The 23,339-nt window shown below is 39.3% G+C and overlaps 1 protein-coding gene across 1 annotated transcript; it reads left to right on the top strand.

Moving 5' to 3' along the window:
* The first annotated feature begins 1,088 nt into the window (after positions 1–1,088).
* On the top strand, positions 1,089–22,664 carry tspan36 (tetraspanin 36). Its single transcript, XM_062024021.1, has 7 exons — positions 1,089–1,251; positions 12,272–12,463; positions 12,550–12,624; positions 16,608–16,703; positions 19,160–19,309; positions 21,974–22,057; positions 22,241–22,664. The coding sequence occupies exons 1-7, from the start codon at positions 1,192–1,194 to the stop codon at positions 22,319–22,321; spliced, it is 738 nt and encodes a 245-aa protein (XP_061880005.1). The 5' UTR covers positions 1,089–1,191; the 3' UTR covers positions 22,322–22,664.
* The last annotated feature ends 675 nt before the right edge of the window (positions 22,665–23,339 follow it).

Here is a 23,339-nt window from a genome sequence, read left to right as displayed (position 1 = left end):
AGCAACATAAAGTGCTTTACAAAAATAATGCCCTAATATCCCTCTCCTTCTTTATATAACCTATTTACCATGCACACACATTTTTTAAGGTGAAAGAAAATCTACTGCTATACAAAGTGTACACTGACTACTCTATATCTATGTTGACTTTTTATAGTTTTATCTTTGTATACTTCAGGATTTAGAGCAGGGGTGTCAAACGTAAGGCCAGGTTTTATCCGGCCCGTGGGATGAGTTTGCTAAGTATAAAAATTAACCTGAAATTTTTGAATGAAAGAAACTGCTGTTCTAAATGTGTCCACTAGATGTCGCAATAGCAATTCTTTGTATCTATGTAGGCTACATATGTAAAAAACAAAACAATGTTTACCCACATATGCGGTCCTCTCCAAGGTTTCTCATAGTCATTCCCATTGACGTCCCACTGGGGTGAGTTTTCCTTGCCCGTATGTAGGCTCTGTACCGAGGATGTCGTTGTGGCTTGTACAGCCCTTTGAGACACTTGTAATTTAGGGCTATATAAATAAACATTGATTGATTGATTGGGAAGACTATGTCTCCCGGCTGGCCTGGGAACGCCTCGGGATCCCCCGGGAGGAGCTGGACGAAGTGGCTGGGGAGAGGGAAGTCTGGGCTTCTCTGCTTAGGCTGCTGCCCCCGCGACCCGACCTCGGATAAGCGGAAGAAAATGGATGGATGGATGGCATTTTCAGAATGCGCTTGTTATATTTTTAAACAAAACAATCTGAAGTTGTCTTTATCTTTAAGTTATCTACTCCCCACTTGGGAGTACATTTTTCTCCAAATAAAATGAGTTTGACACCCCTGATTTAAAGCAAAGTTTCAGCTAAATGATTTTTTAATTCTTTTTTTTGGCATAATTCCTTTCTTTTGTGTTCTTTATCATTATTTTTTTTCAAAGAATCCAACCACACGCTTCCGCTTACATTATACGTGACGCACCGACATCGGTCTTAAGGTTTTAAAAGTGCACCAGAAAACAGTAAACAATACATCCGTGATTACATGCGTTGTTGAGAAATGCGACTTCCTCCTTCTCCCATGCGAGGAGATCATGTGACCTGCTGACGTCAGAGCAGTCCTGACTGGAAACCTTGTGACCACTTCAGGGTCTGCCAGAGCAACAGTTGGAGCACTGCGACTTTGCCCGGGCTGTCTCATCACACAAACATGGACTGCGGCATCATCACCTCCAAGACCATTCTCATCTTCCTCAGCCTTGTCTTCTTGGTAAGTCTCCTTATGCCTCTCCTGTCCCTTATTGATGACTCATTTATGCATTTTATTCGATATATTCCCTAACTTTACTGCATAATTCAATCACAGTTAGGCCTGGTCAACCGAGTGTTCGCGTTTAAAAAAAATACCACCGTGCGCACTTTGCGGTAGTAAACACGACTCGGCATTCTCTTTTAAATAAAGGAAACGTATAACCACGAATATTATACGCCAAATAAACAAAAATGCTCTGTGACTTGCTTTTTTTCCGGCAGGTTGTTTTAAATTAGTGGTTTTGCCCTTTTTATGTTCAGTTCAGTTGCCTTTACGTGTCGTCGATCAAATGGCTACTATAGCTCCTCTACGACTAGCAATGTCGTTTACATTTGAGCTTTTCCCTGCATTTGGTGAATATGTTGTCAGTCAACATTCACTTTCATTTGATTGGATACTTGCAAGCGGAAGAACTGGCCATTGTTCTGTCGCACACACATACACACTTGTCTCTATATAATCAAATTACATCGTTGTTTTTATTATAATGGTCTCCGTGTCTCGCCCGTTTCTACTCCCTTTAAAGAGGCTTCACGTTTGCATTTAAAATAAACAGTTTTATGAGTGGTTATCTGCTTTTAACGCTCATTTATATGTTCGATTGCATTAGACAGGTTAAAGACCACTTTCCTCGACCTAGTCGTGGCTTAATTGTACACAGGCAGGTATTTGGCCACCTAATTCTAATGAGCTTTTTCGGTCAGTGTATGTTTTTGTCGTTTTCTTTTCTTTTCTTTTCAATGTCATGTGAGCACCATTTGAGGAAAAAAAGAGGAACATTTCTATAAACACGCAAATCTGCGACGCAAACCCCAAAAGAAGGTTTTGAAAATCAAGACTACATTTACTGCATTTTCTACCTTATTGTTTACCTTTACATTTATTCTCATGGACCAACCTCTTTTGGTTGTCTTTTAGGTCTCGTTTACACTAAGCTGGATAAAGTTATCCAGCGTAAATCCCACCTAACCTGATTCGTGTCCACACACACAACAATGCCACGGTTTAAGACCCCCTATCCCATGGGTGTCAAACTCTGGCCCGCGGGCCACATTTGGACCGCCGTGTAATTTCACTTGGCCCATGAGGCGATATCAAAATAACACTAGACCTGGCCCGCCGATCATATACAGCGGCAGTGCCGCGGTACACCGCCAATTCTCGTACTTGCCAAACCTCTTGGGAGACTCCCAAATTTCAGTGCCCCTCCCGAGAATCGTAACGTCCCCTTTTGTCCAGTCCAACGAGTGAGGCTCTGGCACGCACACACAAGTGAATGCAACGCATACTTGATCTTCAGCGATACAGGTTACACTGAGGGTGACCGTATAAACAACTTTAACATTGTTAGAAATATACGCCACACTGTGAACCCACAACAAACAAGAAGGACAAACACATTTCGGGAGAACATCCACACCGTAACACAACATAAACACAACACAACAAATACCCAGAACCCTTTGCAGCACTAACTCTTCCAGGAGCTACAAGGTGGGGGGGGGGGGGTTTGGTGGTAGCAAGGGTGTATATTGTAGCGTCCCGGAAGAGTTAGTGCTGCAAGGGGTTCTGGGTATCTGTTCAGTTGTGTTTATGTTGTGTTACGGTGCAGATGTTCTCCCGAAATGTGTTTGTCATTCTTGTTTGGTGTGGGTTCACAGTGTGGCGCATATTTGTAACAGTGTTAAAGTTGTTTATACGGCCACACTCAGTGTGACCTGTATGGCTGTTGACCAAGTATGCTTGCATTCACTTGTGTGTGTGAAAAGCCAAGAGATATTATGTGGCTGGGCCGGCACGCAAAGGCAGTGCCTTTAAGGTTTATTGGCGCTCTGTACTTCTCCCTTTGTCCGTGTACAGCTGCGTTTTAAAAAGTCGTAAATTTTACTTTTTGAAACCGATAATTTCCGATATTAAATTTTAAAGCTTTTATTGGCCGATAATATCGGCAGTCCGATATTATCGGACATCTCTATTTACTACCATTATTATCATTGAAGATGTAATGTAAAATTCCATAACATTCAAGCAAAAAACTCAGAAAACATCTCCCGTTTGGCAACGCTATCCTGTAGCCACACCCCCTCGGCTTTTGTCACGTCAAAAATATACTTTCTCGCCGGCTACTAATAAATACTCTAGAACTACAACTGGTTCAAAGCTGACAGGGTTCAGATTGTAATTATCCAAATGAGATTAGCAGAAAAGTGAGAGAGACAAGCGGTAGAAAATGGATGGATGGATGAACAGCTGTCAACATTGTGGCTCAGAGAGTGAGCCGAGGCGACAACAATTAAGCGCGCTAGATGGTTAGCTAACAAACCAGTTTGTTTCGCTGCTCTCACCAAGATCTAAACTTTTTTTCTATTTATTTTGGAGCACCAAAACAAGCATGCGAGTTAGCTTACTATCTAACTAGCTTATGATTACCGAGCGCGGCGCACGCTGCTGCTCACTGCTCCCCTCACCTACCAGGGGGTGAACATGGGGATGGGTCAAATGCAGAGGACAAATATCACCACACCCAGTGAGTGTGTGACAATTGTTGGGACTTTTACCTTTTTAACTTTAAATGTTGTCGCCTCTGTCGCCCATCAAAGCCACAGCACTGACGGATGTCCACATGGCTGCTAATCAAATTAGCTTGTCCTCCAGCTCAGTGCGGCGTTTAGGCAAGGGAAACAGCTAGTACCTGCAGCAGAGGAGAGCGTGTAACAAATGTAGTATTTCTTTTTTTTTTTTAAAACAAAATGCGGAAGTGATATTTTGTCGCAAAAATGTATGTTTAAAAACCCAGATTTTTGCGGAACTTTCTCATGCCTGTTTCATGAATGGCAATTAAAAAACTTTTTCTCTTTCAGTGTTGAAGAGCTTTATCTACATCTTAAAACTGCTTTCTTATCTGTTTATCTCTTTTTTGTTTGTGTCTGCTATTTCTTTGTTAGCAGCGGCTATTTTTTCTTTGATTTTTGGTGGTTCGGTCAATTACTAACCCTAATTACCACATGAACACACACAAAAAGTATGAAAATTGGTACAGTTGCATATCAATATCGAGTGCCAGGTACAGGGAATTGCTATCTGTTAAAATGTGAAGGGAATAAGCGGTAGAAAATGGATGGATGGATGGGCACTCTATTAAAACATTTGTATTTTTTTTGGTGAATTTTTTGCATGTCTAATGTACCGTATTTTTCGGACTATAAGTCGCAGTTTTTTCCATAGTTTGGCCGGGGGTGCGACTTATACTCAGGAGCGACTTATGTGTGAATTTATTAACACATTACCGTAAATTATCAAATAATATTATTTAGCTCATTCACGTAAGAGACTAGACGTATAAGATTTCATGGGATTTAGCGATTAGGAGTGACAGATTGTTTGGTAAACGTATAGCATGTTCTATATGTTATAGTTATTTGAATGACTCTTACCATAATATGTTACGTTAACATACCAGGCACGTTCTCAGTTGGTTATTTATGCGTCATATAACGTACACTTATTCAGCCTGTTGTTCACTATTCTTTATTTATTTTAGATTGCCTTTCAAATGTCTATTCTTGGTGTTGGGTTTTATCAAATACATTTCCCCAAAAAATGCGACTTATACTCCAGTGCGACTTATATATGTTTTTTTCCTTCTTTATTATGCATTTTTGGCCGGTGCGACTTATACTCCGGAGCGACTTATACTCCGAAAAATACGGTATGTTTAAAAACCCATATTTTTGCGGAACTTTCTCATGCCTGTTTCATGAATGGCAATTAAAGAAGGTTTTCTCTTTCAGTGTTAGAGCTTTATCTACATCTTAAAACTGGTTTCTTATCTGTTTATCTCTTTTTTTGTTTGCGTCTGCTATTTCTTTGTTAGCAGCGGCTATTTTTTCTTAGATTTTTGGTGGTTCGGTCAATTACCAACCCTAATTAACCACATGAACACACACAAAAAGTATGAAAATTGTTACCGTTGCATACCAACATCGAGTCCCAGGTACCGTCTTGACCCAATGTTATAGCTAATGCCCTTAATTTTAACTTCATAACAACATCGTTTTGCTCACAAATAACCAAGTAGAGCTTATTAACTCGCCGGGACATATTTGATTGAAACCATTGGAGGACAAAAGACGACTAACTTATTACATTATTTAGTATCATCATTCTTCAAAGTAGTGTTGTCTCTCTGAATCAAGAAAAAGCTGGGAATGGAGCCAATGTGTAATAGTTTTAAAGTGGCAAACAAAGCTTTAAATATCTCACGGGTTTTACAGACAGTTGCGCAATGGACTGCTGCCCAGGCCCCACCGATACTCAACACTTGGAAGCAGCGCGCGTGCACATTCCCACCGCTTAAATAGCTTCCCGGCGACTTTGCTACGTTCCAGTGAGCTGGTGTGTTGCGTCTTTTTGTATTTAAAGCCTCTTTGCTGCATCGCTTCATCTGCACAAGATCAGAAATTCTAGGCCGTGGGGACGGGGGGAGACTTGTGGGACGAGCCCACAGCCATCCCGTGACTGTGTGGTGATTAAGAGACGTGAGTCATGCGGCCGAAGAAGAGAGACCACAAAACACTACAATGTCTTGAGATCACATGAAAATGATGGTATTTCTCCAGGGCGTTGAAGTGTTGATACATGCCTGGTCAAAGGTCTAAAGGAGTTTCAGGCGCACTGATAATGGCTAGAGCACATCACTGCAGCGTCTCTTTGTCTGTTTTACCATTAGCATAGCAGAAGTCATAGACTAAGACCTTGTCTACATTAAGCCGGATAACCCCTTAAATAAATAATTATTTAGCCTAAGCCCCATTTCGGCCACACTAAATCATCGTTTAAGGTTCCCCTCCTTGGATAATTTTTTACACTGGTAAGTGCGGCGTGCATTTCTTGAATCTCCGGCTCTTAGCTTTGTAAGGACTCATTGATCGTTTACAAACTGAGTTCGGAGAGGAAGTGACGCCAGAAAGACCGCGCCCCACACAGGAAGTGACGTCAGAAAAAACGCGCCACAGCCAGCTTCATAATTAAGCGGCTTCGTAACTCTGAGCTAACCACTGGAAATATGGAGGCGAGTCATCCAGACATGTCCGTGTTTCTCCTTCCGTCTTGTGGAACTCACACATGAATACCTTAAGAGAAAGCGATTGCAGCTATTTGGGATACAACACTTCTCAGACGGCAAGAGAACTTTCCAATGTCCAGGTTAGCTGTGATTCTACTTACCGAAAAACTTTGTCCTTTTGTCGAAGGGGAGACAAACGTGAATGCGGACTCCCGTGGATGTGATTAAAAAAGGTAGTGTGTGCTGTCCGCCATGTATGTCGCGGACTCAACGTCTGCGTCCAGAGTATATCAAGTCACCAAAAACGAATTGACAAGGAAGGTGAAGGCAAAAGAGTGAGGAGTGTCCTGACCAGATATCTAGATCCCTAGATTGATGTCAAATGTTTTTAATCACATTGTTTACTTTCACATGTACATTAAAGATTTGATGAATTTATGATGGCTCAGGTGGGATTCACTACAATAGGGCTCCACAACACACTGGATTCCAGTTAAGTGAAATACCACAACACAGGATATTGTTCAGATAAGTTAAATTTAATTGAAGAACTTACACAAAGCAACACTGGAGGTGACTACGACATGCTCATTTTCCGCACATGCATACTAGGTCGCGTTGCGCCTGCAGACGGAGGGCGGGAGAAGGGGTCTTAAACGACCATTGTGTGTGTGTGGACAAGGACAAGGGTAAGGTTGGGAGGGATTTACCCTGGATAACCTTAGTGTAGAAGGGGCTTAAGTCAACGCGCTGGTTTGAACAAAAATATCATTTTCAAGAGATGGCTACAGCGTCACATGATGCTAAATAGTGTCGATCCCCCTGCCTCCCGACCCCTACAAAAAAAAAGTGATAATGTGCTTTTATAGGTTTTTAAAACAGATAACATAAAGAACAAACCAGCAGCTTTGTCCTTGCTCTTTGGTCACGCCATGAGTTAGACAACAATAAGGTCATGTCCTCAAGAGCACTTAAAAGTCGCATACTTTGTATGTGTTTTGGCCTCTTTTCCACATGTCCTTCAAAACAGACTTGAAAACTCCAGTCATTTTGGAGAGTTTAAACATATCTGTAAGTGTGTGTATGGACAGGTAAAACTGCGCTTTTTAACTTGTGTCATAAGAAATGTAGGACTAATGTTTTTAAACCTTATCAAACAACAGAACATGAAACTATTTAGTTACAAGTAGGTATGTATACCGAGCAGTGTTGGTGCTAGGAATTTTCAAAATGGGGTCCCACTTTTTTGTAAGCGTTTTGAAAACAAATGATACATCATACATGTACTGTACGCATTATCCTGTTTAATGCATCCAGCGGGGCATCACAACAAAATTAGGCATAATAATGTGTTAATTCCACGACTGTATATATTGGTATCGGTTGATATCGGAATCGGTAATTAAGAGTTGGACAATATCGGATATCGGCAAAAAAGCCATTATCAGACATCTCTATTTAAAGTCATTAACAACCTACAGTAGGAGCAATAACATCAGTTACAAGACAGGGCTACTTGGGGCTGGGCCGAAAAAAACGACCATATTAGTCACTGAGCTGGCTTCCTGTTGCTCAGAGAATAGTCTTCAAAACATTTTGCTTTTGTAAAGTCTTTTCATGGTCTTCTGCCCAAGTACATCCGGGATATGTTAATGTGATGTGTTAGAGACATACAGGTGGTAATATTTGGGCACCTTACGATTCGATTGTGATTACGATTCAATCAACAATCGATTATTGATGCATCTTTAATATATATAGATATTAATACAGTTTTACATTTCTTTTCGTTTCACTAAATAAGCGTTTATTACTTCCAACTTTTAAAAACAGGGCATTTGTAATAAGAAACCCATCACATTTATTAAATCAATGGAAATGTGTGCAAAACTGGAACATAAGTGCCCTAAAATAAAGGAGCTGGTCGGATCGGTGAGGTGGCTCGCTGCAGTCAGCCAAATTTTAGAACTGTTTGCATTAATTTCTTTACAATAAATACATCGATTATTGATGTTTACTAATCCATTTTATAATCGCCCATGTCCGGATTGCGATGCATCTCAAAAATTGATTATTTCCCCCACCTCTAATATGAACCACCTCGGGCTCTGAGAACCTCAGAGAGTGCTGGTTCCCAAAGTCAGGACACATTTCTTTTTTTTGCTCCTAAATAGTATAAAATAGTATTCCGAAGATGTGAAACAGGCTTCAACGTTGGCAGTGTTCAAATCCTGACTGTAAACACTTTTATTTAATTGTGTATATGACAAATGAAAGTGTTTTATCAACACTCTTTGATTTTGATTTGAATGACAATGGGGACGCGTGGTTACGGTTGGGAGAGTGGCCGTGCCAGCAACCTGAGGGTTCCTGGTTCGATCCCCATCTTCTACCAACCTCGTCACGTCCGTTGTTTCCATGAGCAAGACACTTCACCCTTGCTTCTGACGGGTCGTGGTTAGGGCCTTGCATGGCAGCTCCCGCCCTCAGTGTGTGAATGTGTGTGTGAATGGGTGAATGTGGAAATAGTGTCAAAGCGCTTTGAGTACCTTGAAGGTAGAAAAGCGCTATACAAGTATAACCCATTTACCATTTACAATAGCTGTATCATGATTTTATTTTCAATTTGAATTATGATTACTTTTATGATTATTGAAATTTTGTTTTGCCATCTTCTAATATACTGTACAGCACTAGCCTTGTGTGGAAATTGTGCTTTATAGATAAACCTGCCTTGCCTATTTATATGGGCAAGGCATATTTACATTCCTAAACAGCTGATTTAGTCATTTTAAACAGGGACAAGTTCAGGGGATGAGACTCCCTTATCTGTCGTTAAGCCTCCAGAGCTGTGTGTAGCCGGAATGCCCATCCATCCATCCATTTTCTACCGCTTGTCCCGTTGCTGGTCCTGTGATATTGCTGCTGCAGCCACATTAACAACCTGAAGGATTTCTAACTTGCACTTATACCGTACGGACGATATAAAGGACAATTTTAGTGGTATTGAAACTGTAACTTTTCAATACCGTGCTATACCTTTTAAAACAGGTAACCGACCCATGCCTAGTTCACACTTGCACAGTTCAACAAATCCGAACAGCAGTCGGAAGAAGCAGCTTTTGTATGCATTCTATATTTTGTGGGGTTCTTTGCACACACCAGACTCTTGTTTTGTTTGCCACAAAAAGTAAAACTCTCTTAATTTTGCCTTTAAACATAGTTCGCTTAACGGGTGAAAAATAAATGTTTTTTCTCTAGCTGCTGCGCCTCACCTGTTAGCTAGTTTGTGTCAAAGGTGTATATTTTTTACTTCAATTCAGGCGATTCACAAGCTAATGTGCACGTGTGGTACTCAAGCTGTACACAAACTGCAATATTTTAATTGTAGTGCTAGAAGGATGTTACAATATGAATAGGGATGTCACGGTATGAACATTTCTTACAACCGTTATTGTGACCAAAATTATCACGGTGATCATTATTATCGTGGTATTTTTAAATGTGCTCAACATTTTGAAAAATTACTTTTTACTGAAATCTTTTAACCATGTTTTATTGGGGAAAAAACCCACAAACAACACATTCAAAATTATGTCCTTTGAAGAAGAACCATTACTGTAGATAAGAACACTGTACTTGGACCTTAAGGAGAAATTGAATGTGCATATGAAAACAACACAAGCATTATAAACTAAGTAATATGGCAGAAACAAAATAACATAAATAAGTAAAAAATAAATGTGGAAGTTGAGCAAGATAGCACCGTGTGGACATAAGAGATAAACAAAAACAAATGTAAGAATTTTGCAAGATTGCACCTGATGGCCACAAGACGTAACTGCACTTTTTGTCCATATAAATAAAAATGGTCTTATATGAGATCTAGTCTTATACATAAGGCTGCACGATTATGGTCAAATTAATAATTACGATTATTTTCTATTAATAGTGAAATCACGATTATTTGTCAGGATTATTCATTATGTTTGGTAAAACAGTGTTGGGTTGGCGTGTGAACGTAATGTCTAATAAGGCTATAAACGTTATCCATATATTTAATAGCAGTCTATGTTCATTAATAGTATCAACATGGCAGCCTTTTCACATTACATGATGCTTTTATCTCTATTTTTACATTTTAACAGAGAGAATAATTTTTTTAAGTTATGCACATTTATATGTACATGTACAGGTACATGCTGTATTGGGACAGATTCTTAAAGAGTTAAGTATGTCATATAGGAATGAACTACACCATAACACTTTAACAAAGCGCTATGTCACATGAATGGTTTTTAAAGTAACTTTGTGAAATTAACAAATCCACAACATGTAAAAACATGGTGTATACTTTTTGATATCAATATAAAACAAGGCAGTTTGGCTAATGAAGATAAAGTCAAATAAACAAGCTTTGTTCTTCTCTGACAGCATTTCCTTGTGGTTCAGTGCAACAGTTTAGCCAACAAAAATAAACAGGAGTGATACCTCTCACATCGAATACACAATCTTCACAGCCTAAATTCAGTTCGAAGAAATGACAAAACATTTTAGCTGGTATTGATGTTGTTGGAACACTGAAAAAGTTAGCAGCTGAATAAAGAACGAGTCACCATCCCATTAAACAAACGGCAAGACTTTATAAACAAGTTGTGGCAATGTTCCCGACACATCGCCTGCTGCATGTTTCCTCACGTCATTAACTCTCAGTCACATTAGGACGCTGTGTTAAGAAAATGAAAACAACTCCTCCACAGTATACTTTTAGCGTGGGACAAATGTGTCTGTCTTGTCCACACCTGTAGTCATCTAATAGCAGCAGTGCGCTCTTGAGAGCAAGCCAAGACTCCACGGAAATTAATCGAGGGGAAAGGAAGTTAAACGAAGCACTCGGCTCTGTTTAGTCCGAGGGGAACTCTACGAAGCAAAGTCTGTGTAGTTGCTTTCCGCCATGTTTCAAGCCAAACGACGTCAGTGGGCATGCGCTGGCGCTGCTGTGACTCTGTATCCAGGAAGTAAGCGGTGTTGCCTAAAATTAATTAATAAATGACGGCTTTTAGTAATTAAAAATTCAAACAGTATTACTAACAGTCTGTAATTTTACCGCGGTTTATAATTTTACCGTTTACCTAAATGTTATATAGCACTGGTTTTGTGACCAAAATTATCACTGTTATCATTGTTTTCACGGTATTGTTGCATGTGCTCAAAAAATACTTCTACAGACACTAAAACTGTTGACCAAGTTGTTATAAAATAAAATTAATGCACCGTTAGAAAACCCACCTTTTGCACGTTTTGTGTTTTGCCTTTTCTACCCAGATAGTGTTTTAGTCCTACTTAGTATTTTATCTGTTTTAATAGCAAAGCTTTTATTATTTTTAAATATTTTTTTGTACTGTAGCACTTTAAAATGTATTTAATGAAAAGTGCGTAACAAATAAAATGCTACTTATTATTTGTGGTGGGCATTGTGTCCTACTCTGATTAGCAGGCCTTGAACGCCCCGTAGTAACACCTTCTCCTCTTTACCTTTGGGTATAGAACGATCACTCTATTCTAAGAGAGCACAGCTTGTAGGTCCAATGTGCACTATTAAATATTTTACTTGCTCACACAGCTATGTGTTTATATGTTCATATTTGTGTATGTTGTTTCCTAATGGGGAAAGCTGTTAATGACTTTTGTTTTCATGTTAGCATTTGAACTAGCAAGCTGATGCAAGTCAGTCTGTGTGAGTTTATCAAAGTGAAGGTTTTTTGATAATTTTAATCTAAAACAGTAATAACACTAACTGGCGGAAGATTTACCACAGTTATCAATATTACCGTTATTCGTTATATCCCCACATGGTGCAAAGTTCTTACCAGTACGAGGTCAAAAACTCAGAAAAGTTTCACCCTCTTTTAGGCTGCAGGTGCCGGCTTGGCCCACGTGGGCGCCCAGGTTCTGAGCAGCTATGGCACCTTCGAAAGCTTCATCCAGGAAAGCCCAACGCTCATCCCGGGCGTCGTCATCATCAGCATCAGTGTGGTGATGTTCATCTTTGGGCTGCTGGGATGCTGCGCTACCTTGAGGGAGTCCAAAGTGGGCCTGAGCTTTGTGAGTTACCCCGACCCACCAACCAGCAATAACAGTTTCCTCAGTGTGATTCTGATCAACAATATATATTCTTTTTTTTGGTCTAGTTCTTCATGATCATCATGGTGATGTTTGCAGCTGAGGTGGCCGCTCTGGTGCTCAGCTTCATCTACCAAGGCAAGGTGTGTCATCTCCTCTGACTCCTGTCACATTTTTCCTGCTGTTGTAGTAACAACCACTTAAGAAGTTGCTTTCACTTTCCTTTTGGAAACTGCGAAAGAATTGCTACAATACAAGAACATGCAATCTCAGGAGGTAAAACTAGCTAAAAAAGTGAACATGCAAACCGTTAACATGTGTCAAGTACCAAGTAATATGGCTCCGAGTGTACACCTGTAAAATTAGCTAAACAATTCAGCATGTGTCAAGTACCAAGTTATATAAATGGGAGGTGTACGCCATCAAAATTGGCTCAAAAAAAGTTAACATGTTATGTTAACTGCAACTTTTAGGAGATTTACAGTACTTTTAGTTTAAAGGCCTACTGAAATGAATTTTTTTTATTTAAACGGGGATAGCAGATCTATTCTATGTGTCATACTTGATCATTTCGCGATATTGCCATATTTTTGCTGAAAGGATTTAGTATAGAACAACGACGATAAAGATTGCAACTTTTGGTATCTGATAAAAAAAAGGCTTGCACCTACCGGAAGTAGCGTGACGTAGTCAGTTGAACATATACGCAAAGTTCCCTATTGTTTACAATGATGGCCGCATGAAGTGAGAGAGATTCGGACCGAGAAAGCGACAATTTCCCCATTAATTTGAGCGAGGATGAAAGATTTGTGGATGAGTAAAGTGCAAGTGAAGGACTAGTGGGGAGTTGAAGCTATTCAGATAGGGAAGATGCTGTGAGAGCCGAGGGTGACCTGATATTCAGCTGGGAATGACTACAACAGTAAATAAACACAAGACATATATATACTCTATTAGCCACAACACAACCAGGCTTATATTTAATATGCCACAAATTAATCCTGCATAAAAACACCTGCGTGTTTGTTATGCTAGCTCCTAGCTCCTCTGCTAGCTCCTAGCTCCATAGAACACGCCAATACAATTCAAACACCTGATCAACACACACAATCACTCAGCCCAAAAGACAGTTTACCTAACCCAAGGTTCATAAAGCTTATATATTTTTAAAAAGTTACGTACGTGACGCGCACATACGGTCAAGTTATCGAATGTTTAGCAGCCAAGGCTGCATACTCACGGTACCTGATATTCAGCTGGGAATGACTACAACAGTAAATAAACACAAGACATATATATACTCTATTAGCCACAACACAACCAGGCTTATATTTAATATGCCACAAATTAATCCTGCATAATAACACCTGCGTGTTTGTTATGCTAGCTCCTAGCTCCTCTGCTAGCTCCTAGCTCCATAGAACACGCCAATACAATTCAAACACCTGATCAACACACACAATCACTCAGCCCAAAAGACCGTTCACCTAACCCAAGGTTCATAAAGCTTATATATTTTAAAAAAGTTACGTACATACGCAAAAAAAAGCCAAAGCTGCATACTCACAGTAGCACGTCTGCGTCTTTGTCATCCAAATCAAAGTAATCCTGGTAAGAGTCTGTGTTGTCCCAGTTCTCTACAGGCGTCTGTGTATCCAAATCAAAAGTCCTCCTGGTTAGAGTCTCTGTTATCCGAGTTCTTCCATCTTGACTGCATCTTTCGGGAATGTAAACAAAGAAGCGCCGGCTGTGTACTGTTGTGGCTGACTACGTTCGAAAAATACGTCCATTTCGCACCGACAACTTTCTTCTTTGCTTGCTTGGCTTCCTTCTCCATAATGCAATGAACATGATTGAAACAGATTCACGAACACAGATGTCCAGAATACTGTGGAATTATGAAATGAAAACAGAGCTTTTTCGTATCGGCTTCAATGTGGAAGGCATACCCGTGTTCGCCGGTCTACGTCACGCGCATACGTCATCCGCAGAGGCGTTTCGAACCGGAAGTTTAGCGGCAAATTTAAAATGTCACTTTATAAGTTAACCCGGCCGTATTGGCATGTGTTATAATGTTAAGATTTCATCATTGATATATAAACTATCAGACTGCGTGGTCGGTAGTAGTGGGTTTCAGTAGGCCTTTAACCTTTCCATCTTTTATGGACATTACAGTGGCAGTGGTATACAGTAGATAACCCGCTCTTAGCGGGTGTTCCTTTGCAAGAAAAAATGGATGTACCCTTAAAAACCCTCTTTTGACACCTAATACCAGGAGTGTCTAAACATTTTGCCTCTAAGGGCCTAAGTCAGGGATGTCCAAAGTGCGGCCCGGGGGCCATTTGCGGCCCGCAGGTAATTTTTTAACGGCCCCACGGCACATTCTAAAAATACAATAAAAAAACATAAAAAGTGATATAAAAGAGTAAACAGGCGACTATAAAATGTTGCTATGTTGACTCTAATAACACTAAGCTGTCATGCAGGCTGTTTCTTTCTTTAAAACATAATAATGAATAAAAAATTTTATTATGAATTATTGACCTATTCAAGGCTCCAATTAGGTCACATTAAATATTCCACTTTGAGATATTTTTTGGGGAAAATGTTGCATATTTTGTGTTTGCCATATAAAAAACTATGTTTTTTTTTTAAAGAAGGGCCTAAAATGAACAAACAAGGAACATAATAAACAACAATACAAGTTATAATTGACGGATAGATCTGAAGTTGATCTCGAGACTATTGTGTTAACCGTTTTAAAAAAAATTACGATTTATTTTTTAACACTTTACTGAGCAGGACCCTTTTGGATCCCCAATAATTTTAGCGGCACTTTTTTTTTTTTAAGTGTCATTGCTCAAAAAATAATAATACATTAAAATCAATGTTGTTATGAGTTATGTTATGAGCTCCAATTATTATATAATCTAAAATGTTCCACTTTAAAATTTTATTGGGGGAAAATATTTTATATTTTGTGTTTTTTCCATAAAAAAACTGGGTTTTCTTTGACAAAAAGGGCATACAACTTAAATCTAAAAAAAAAAAACGTTATATTGACAGATATACCTAATGTTGATCTAGCTATTTAAACTTTGAATAATAATATTAATAATAATACCAAATAATTACATTTTTTAATTTTTTTTTAACCTAAACCCTTTGAAGTCCCCGGTATCAAGCCTGAGTGGAGGCCTAAATGTATATTTTTTATACATATTTTGTATTGGTATTTAAAATGAAAAATATCAAAATGGCCCCCGCTTGCTTTGATTTTTCAGTGTGCGGCCCTCAGTGGAAAAAGTTTGGACACCCCTGGCCTAAGTAAAATGTGCTGATGGGCCAAACAGCAATTTTAAGCATACACCATCATTATAAGTGAAGAGTTTAGCCCCGTACCATTATATTTAAAGAGGAGATTGTCACAATAGATGGCAACTAATTAGCCTTGCAAACATGCTCTCAATAATTGTGTGGGCTTGTTATGTCAGTTATTTATTTTTTTAAATTCAGTTTAGCACATTAAAAACTTTTACAGGCATACAGTATAAATAGTGATGGCTAAATGATGCCTCAGTGATTTAAAAATTAACTAGATTAACAAAGTCACTACATTTGAACACCAAATAAAATGAATAGTTAGCATATACCTGTATAATTGTTATTTAAATGAATAGCTGTGCAGAAATGAAAATGAAACTGTGGTCAATGAGCAAAATAGTTAACAGGAAATATGGGTGGGAACTGCAAATAGTCGGAGACCAGTTGTACACAGAAAATGCACAGATCAATCCACATGTATTGTTGTTGTAACATGTTTTATTTTGATAACAATAAATGTAATAGAACTTAAGATGTCACTTCTCTGTTTTTTGTTTAATTTTCTAATTTTGGATTTGGTTGTGACTTTTTTCTTGTATTTTTACTGTCATTCACAAAACAATTAACCGTTTGATTTGAAATGTTGGTATACATTGTGGACATCTACAGCCTTGCCTTTTTAGTTTAGTGTCATCTGTTGAATTTTGATTAACACAGCTTCAATGTTGATTCATTTGCAACATAAGAAACCTAAAGTTTTCACATAGTCCATGTGTATTCTACAAGTGTGTTTCCTGTCCAGATAAACGGCAACTTGGAGCGCTCCATGAACAACGTCTTTGCAAAGTATGACGGCCAAGACCCCGAGACTAAAGCTGTTGACCTTCTTCAGACTCAGGTAATGATTGGAGGGTTTTCAAACACATTGAAGGACACTTAATTGATCTACCCCTGTGTCAACTATGTTTTATATGTGTGTGTATATAATATAAGTATATATATATAATGCAGCTGAGATAGGCTCCAGCACCCCACGCGACCCTGAGAGGGACAAGTGGTAGAAAATGGATGGATGGATATAATACACACACGTACTGTATGTACAGTCGTGGTCAAAAGTTTACATAGAAAGAACATGATGTCATGGCTGTCTTGAGTTTCCAATCATTTCTACAACTCTTATTTTTTTGTGATAGGGTGTTTGGAGCACATACTTGTTGGTCACAAATAACATTCAAGAATTTTGGTTATTTTATGAATTTATTATGGGTCTACTGAAAATGTGACCAAATCTGCTGGGTCAAAAGTACATACAGCAATGTTAATATTTGGTTACATGTCCCTTGGCAAGGTTCACTGCAAAAAGGTGCTTTTGGTAGCCATCCACAAGCTTCTAGTTGAATTTTTGACCACTCCTCTTAACAAAATTGGTGCAGTTCAGCTAACTATGTTGGTTTTCTGACATGGATTTGTTTCCTCAGCATTGTCCACACGTTTAAGTCAGGACTTTGGGAAGACCATTCTAAAACCTTAATTCTAGCCTGATTTAGCCATTCCTTTACCACTTTTGACGTGTGTTTGGGGTCATCCTGTTGGAACACCCAACTGCGCCCAAGACCCAACCTCCGGGCTGATGATTTTAGGTTGTCCTGAAGAATTTGGAGGTAATCCTCCTTTTGCATGGTCTCATTTACTCTCTGTAAAGCACCGGTTCCATTGGCGGCAAAACAGGCCCAGAGCATAACACTACCACCACCATGCTTGACAGTAAGAATGGTGTTCCTTGGATTAAAGGCCTCACCTTTTCTCCTCCAAACATATTGCTGGGTATTGTGGCCAAAGAGCTCCATTTTTGTTTCATCTGACATCACATGGACAAAGATAAGACCTTCTGGAGGAAAGTTCTGTGGTCAAACAAGTATGTGCTCCAATCACTCTATCACAAACAAATAAGAGTTGTAGAAATGATTGGAAACTCAAGACAGCCATGACATTATGTTCTTTACAAGTGTAACTTTTGACCACGACCACAAATATATATTCGTGTGTATTTTATATAGGCCCCCTGTAGAACCTAACTGTCTATGGCCACTATAGTAGTCGTACTGTAGTATATTTGTTGATCCTATGGTCACACATGGGATGCGAGTCACATTGTTGTCTTATGTCAGCGCTGGAAGTAGTAAAATCAGCTGTTCCCCTGCTATAACAAGGGAAATTTTATTTAGCTGTTGCCTTGTTTTTCATATATTACTGCCTTTGCACAAGTCAATGTTTACTTTTTTAATTCACAATAAATCAACACACAATCCATACTTTGGAGCAATGTTCACAGACTCTAGTATTTGGCTTGTTAGCTTCTCGCCGCAGGTGAGCGATGATGGTCATGGACTCGTGGTTGAGGGAAGACTTGTTTGATGTTGGATGCTAGAAATTGTCCGATGCGTTGCAACAGTCAGCCTTAATGCATTGTTGCGGCTCGATGATTTTTGTGCACGTTATGCCATACGTGTTTGCGAGACGAGCGGGTGCAGTGTGGCCGCGCCCAGAGGAGTGGGGCTGCGGCTTTGATAGCGGCGGGATGAGAGGCTGAAGCGAGAGAGGCAGAGGCATGCATCCGTGTGAGGGGTTAAAATGCTTGCCTGTATAGTCAGTGTTATTATTTAAAAGCAAAGCAATTAATGTTTGCTTAAGTCTTTCAAATGTATACAGTATTTCAGAATACATTCATTACAATTTGTTGCTTGTTGCATAATTTTCATTTTATGTGATGTTTTTCTAATGCTTATTTGTGCACTTTAAGTTAAAGACCAGCATGTAAAGGCTAGATGACATTTTTATTGTTTATTTTTATTTAAGTCCACTTAAAAGTAACAGTTATAAACCTAATACAGGTGTCCAAACAAAAGCCTGTTTGATTTGAAACTAGTTGAAAAAGTTAGGTGGCGCAACTGGAAGGAATGTCACTCACGTTAATAGAATAATTAATGTTATTTATACGTTTAATAATGTGTTTTGTCAATATTTTTTATGATATATGTTACATGATTTTCATTGATATATAGTTTTTCAATGTTTTTAGATGCCACTTTTACACATACTTTTAGACGCATATTTGTCATCGAACCAAATATAATCAATAGTGACATAATGACACAACTTATGCAGCTGCAGTGGGACAACAAGAGCATAATTATTCTGCTTTGCACATCTTTGCATTGACACTACACACATCAAAACCACAGAGTGTTTACGCCAGGGGCCGGGCCCTGGTCCAAACTATCCATGTGAAATGCAGGAAGTGATGCTGTGAGCATGCCGGGTCAACGTTTAAAATCCTCCCCCCGTTTTCAGTTGCAGTGCTGCGGTGTGAAAAACTACAGCAGCTGGTCCAACACGACCTGGTACAACAGCCACAACAACACGGTGCCACTGTCTTGCTGTAAAAATGTCACCGCACAGTGTACTGGCAGGATGGACCAGTTGGACTTGATCAATTTAGCGGTAAGTTATTCTGTTTTGGGGTTTAAGATGCTTCTAATAGGTACTTTTTATTGGAATTTTGTCTATCATTCACAGTCCTTATGTAAGACAAGCACACATGTTTTTCTTTTTTTGTGCATTCTATCTAGTAAATAAATGCGATCAAAACTCTGCTTACAATTGAGCCTAAGGGAGTCACTCTATTCTGTTTATAAAGCGCTTAAAACACTTCCAGCAATGTTTTTATCTACATGCGGTAAGTACATATGTAATGTAGTTACAGGCACACTCATAATATTTACATATTTTGCTCATTTTAAGCTTTTGTGGCGCATTCATTTCACAAACGCATACTTGCCAACCCTCCCGGTTTTACCGGGAGACTCCCGGTATTCAGCGCCTCTCCCGACAACCTCCCGGCAGAAATTTTCTCCCGACAAACTCCCGGTATTTAGCCGGAGCTGGAGGCCACGTCCCCTCCAGCTCCATGCGGACCTGAGTGGGGACAGCCTGTTCTCACGTCCGCTTTCCCACAATATAAACAGCTTGCCTGCCCAATGACGTCATAACATCTATGGCTTTTAGAGAGTAGAGTGCACAACTGCGCACACAACAAGGAGACGAAGCAGAAGAACAAGGATTACAGACATGGCGACGCCGTCGACGAACAAGATGAAGAAATACGCTTGCAAGTTCCAAAACGAATGGAAACAAGAATTTTAGTTCATCCAGGACAGTTCGAAGGGGAAGGGGTATGTTGCCTGTACATTTTGTAGAACAGACTTCTCCATTGAACACGGTGGCCGAAATGATATACTCATTCATGAACGGAGAGCGAAGCACATGGCGGCAGCAGCGCAGCACCGTTCACAGCACAGTATTATGGGCCACCTCGCAAAATGGAGACCCGATGGTGTAACATGCCGAGACAAAGATGGCTATGCTGAAGTACAACAATGAGTAGATGAGTGTTGTGTGTGTATATGTGTAAATAAATTAACACTAAAATGCAAGTATTTCTTTTATTTATATATATATAATAAATAAAAAAAAAAAAATATATATATATATATATATGAAATACTTGAGTTGGTGAATTTTAGCTGTAAATATACTCCCCTCTTAACCACGCCTCCACCCCCCAAACACGCCCCCCGCCCCCCACCTCCCGGTATCGGAGGTCTCAAGGTTGGCAAGTATGCAAACGCATCACTAAGTTTGCTTTTTACTCCGACAACACCACTGATTTCTACTCACTGCAGACTTCATGAGAGCCAACAAACATAATAAATGATCACCTACTGGACAATGTCTGCTCTCACTGGGATGCCGGCTGTTACAATGTTGATATATTTCCGTTTAAATGAAAATTGACTCATAATCCTTGCGAAGAAAAAAGAGGGGTGGAACCAAGCGTCTTTTCAGGTATTTCTCGCCATTATGGCCATCAATTTTGACCGCCATGTTAGGATTACGTCCTCATCCTTCTACTATCCAAGTGAGTGATAATTTTTATTATCTAGAATAAACTTTTACCTGCTCCAAGGCAGGAAAGCAGCTCACCAGCTCATGACATCAATATAGCAGCAACAAGGTAGTTAGCTCTCTGTGATCACGGCGCCGCTAAAAATAGTTTGTCTGCGTTAGCACTTGTAACAACAATATCACGAATACTTGGTTAAATTCAGGTCACAAAATGTAATTGGAGTATTGTTGGTGGTTTTTGGATGATTATTTAGAGGACTTTATGGGCGGAATAGAGGACCTCCCATTGACTCTATTGTAAGCAGATCTTTATTTACGTTTATTTACGAATTCAAATTTTTAGGCTAATATTTTTACTGGCCCTCTGGGAGTAACCATCGTCAGGTGTGGTGCAGCCAATGTAATTATCTCATCTTATAGAAAATTTGATAAAATTATTCATCTCATTATGTGAATTATAACTGACTTAAACGTGTATTTAAGAGGACTGTTAAATTTAGAAATACTTGAATTCTAGTTACACAAAGAGAAGAAGAAGTGAACATGTGTTAGCAATTGCCATGAACTGGAAAAGGAGTTTGATTAAAATAAGCTTTTCTTTTTCCTTCTTTTCAGACATGTCGTAAGGGGAATTAAGAATATGTGAAATATGTATTTTCTATTTTAATATATATATAGCAGTGATGACAAACAGTAATATGCAATAATGAACATAGAACAGAAAACAGAACTTACTGAAACAAAGAAATGGTTTTAATTGAGATGTTTTATTTTTACACCTGTAAAGCAATATTAATATCAAAATTGTACAGCATTTTAGGTTTTATGAAAAGTTCCACCAACACACTGGTAGTTTCATCACCTACAAAGTTACTTGCCCCAAATGTGGCACAATTTGGCATCCAACACAAATTGTAAGGACAAAACTGTTAGGAAATAAAGGTAAAAAAAAATACTACATATATGGTGTGTTTTGCATTTGTTTTTTTTGTGATGGCAATAAGGAAAAATGTGACTACCACCATAAAACAAAACAAACTGACTTTTTTAAATATTTAGTTTTAACTTATTTGTACACATCCTGTACAGATAAACAATTTTCTGTGGACATTTGTTTGTGTGTGTTGAAAATGTGTTTCGAAATGACAGCAGCATGAAAGTCAACCACCAGAGAGTTTAATTGAAAAACATGTCTTCTAGGGTTGTGAAGCCAAGCTCGAGCACCTGCTGCATGATGTGCTGAAATACGCCATGCTGGTTATTCTAGGTCTGGCTATCATCAAGGTAAAGAAAAATGTTGTTGTGTCTTACACACACACACACACACACACACATTTTAACACTGTTGCTAACTTTTGGAGGCATCCTGGCTTGACCATGGCAACCACAGAGATCCTATACTCCCATAATGTCTCTCATAACGCCCATGCACCTGTGTCTAATTGACCTCACCTTTGCGTCTTGCAGTTCTTCGGGATGCTGAGCGTGTGCGTGATAACGTGTCGAGGTGGCGGACGGAGGAGCGGCTACCAGCCTCTCTACGCCTGAAACTCACCGTATCATCACCGCATAAAACTCACTGTAAAAAACCAACAACCACAAAAATCTGGAACGTTGCCTGTTGTATTTTGTTCCTGAACGTTCCATTCCGCTGACAGCCTACCTTTTTTTCTGTTACTATTAGGAATTGTTAAACAGCCACACAGGATTTTAAGTTGCACATATTGTAGGTGATATAGCGTAGAAAGGTCATAAAGTATTCTTCACTGGAGGGAACAGTGCCTTTTATGAGTTGCCAATCATATTTATAGTTCTAGCCCACTGATTTGCTGCATTTTACAGATGCTTTATTGTCTTTCTAATATAATAAATTGACTTTCACATTAAATTACCTCCAGAGGATGCTTCATTAGGTGTTTGTTTTGAAATGAAAAAGTCTTGTCCACAAAAAATATTCAAAACTTCCAATTTGAGTCCTGTATCCACTAAAACAATTCTGAAATAGTTAAACTAGTTTTACAGAAATATTTGTTAATTGATAATACAATACTGTATGTTTTTAATTTTTGTAAATCTATTTACTGCTCAGTGGCCTTGTGGTTAGTGTCCGCCCTGAGACCGGTAGGTCGTGAGTTCAAACCCCGGCCGAGTCATACCAAAGACTATAAAAATGGGACCCATTACCTCCCTGCTTGGCATTCAGCATCAAGGGTTGGAATTGGGGGTTAAATCACCAAAATGATTCCCGGGCGCGGCCACCGCTGCTGCTCAATGCTCCCCTCACCTCCCAGGGGGTGAACAAGGGGATGGGTCAAATTTCACCACACCTAGTGTGTGTGTGACAATCATTGGTACTTTATAACTTAAACTTTACTGTGACTCTTACTTGCCAACCCTCCTGAATTTTCCAGGAGACTCCCGAATTTCAGTGCCTCTCCCGAAAATCTCCAGGGACATCCATTCTCCCGAATTTCTCTCGATTTCCAGCCGGACGTAAGGCACGCCCCCTCCAGGTCCGTGTGGACCTGAGTGAGGACAGCCTGTCGTCACGTCCGCTTGGCCAACC

This window comes from Entelurus aequoreus, linkage group LG17 (genome assembly GCF_033978785.1).
Source record: "Entelurus aequoreus isolate RoL-2023_Sb linkage group LG17, RoL_Eaeq_v1.1, whole genome shotgun sequence".
NCBI classification, from domain to species: Eukaryota; Metazoa; Chordata; class Actinopteri; order Syngnathiformes; family Syngnathidae; genus Entelurus; species Entelurus aequoreus.
This window is presented reverse-complemented; position numbering and strand designations above follow the sequence as displayed.

Bases quoted from the DNA above. Each gene is read 5' to 3' on its own strand.
- tspan36 (XM_062024021.1), top strand. From the start codon at position 1,192: ATGGACTGCGGCATCATCACCTCCAAGACCATTCTCATCTTCCTCAGC. The intron at 16,704-19,159 runs GTAATGATTGGA...CCCCGTTTTCAG, and splicing joins TTGACCTTCTTCAGACTCAG to TTGCAGTGCTGCGGTGTGAA. The intron at 22,058-22,240 runs GTAAAGAAAAAT...TGCGTCTTGCAG, and splicing joins TAGGTCTGGCTATCATCAAG to TTCTTCGGGATGCTGAGCGT.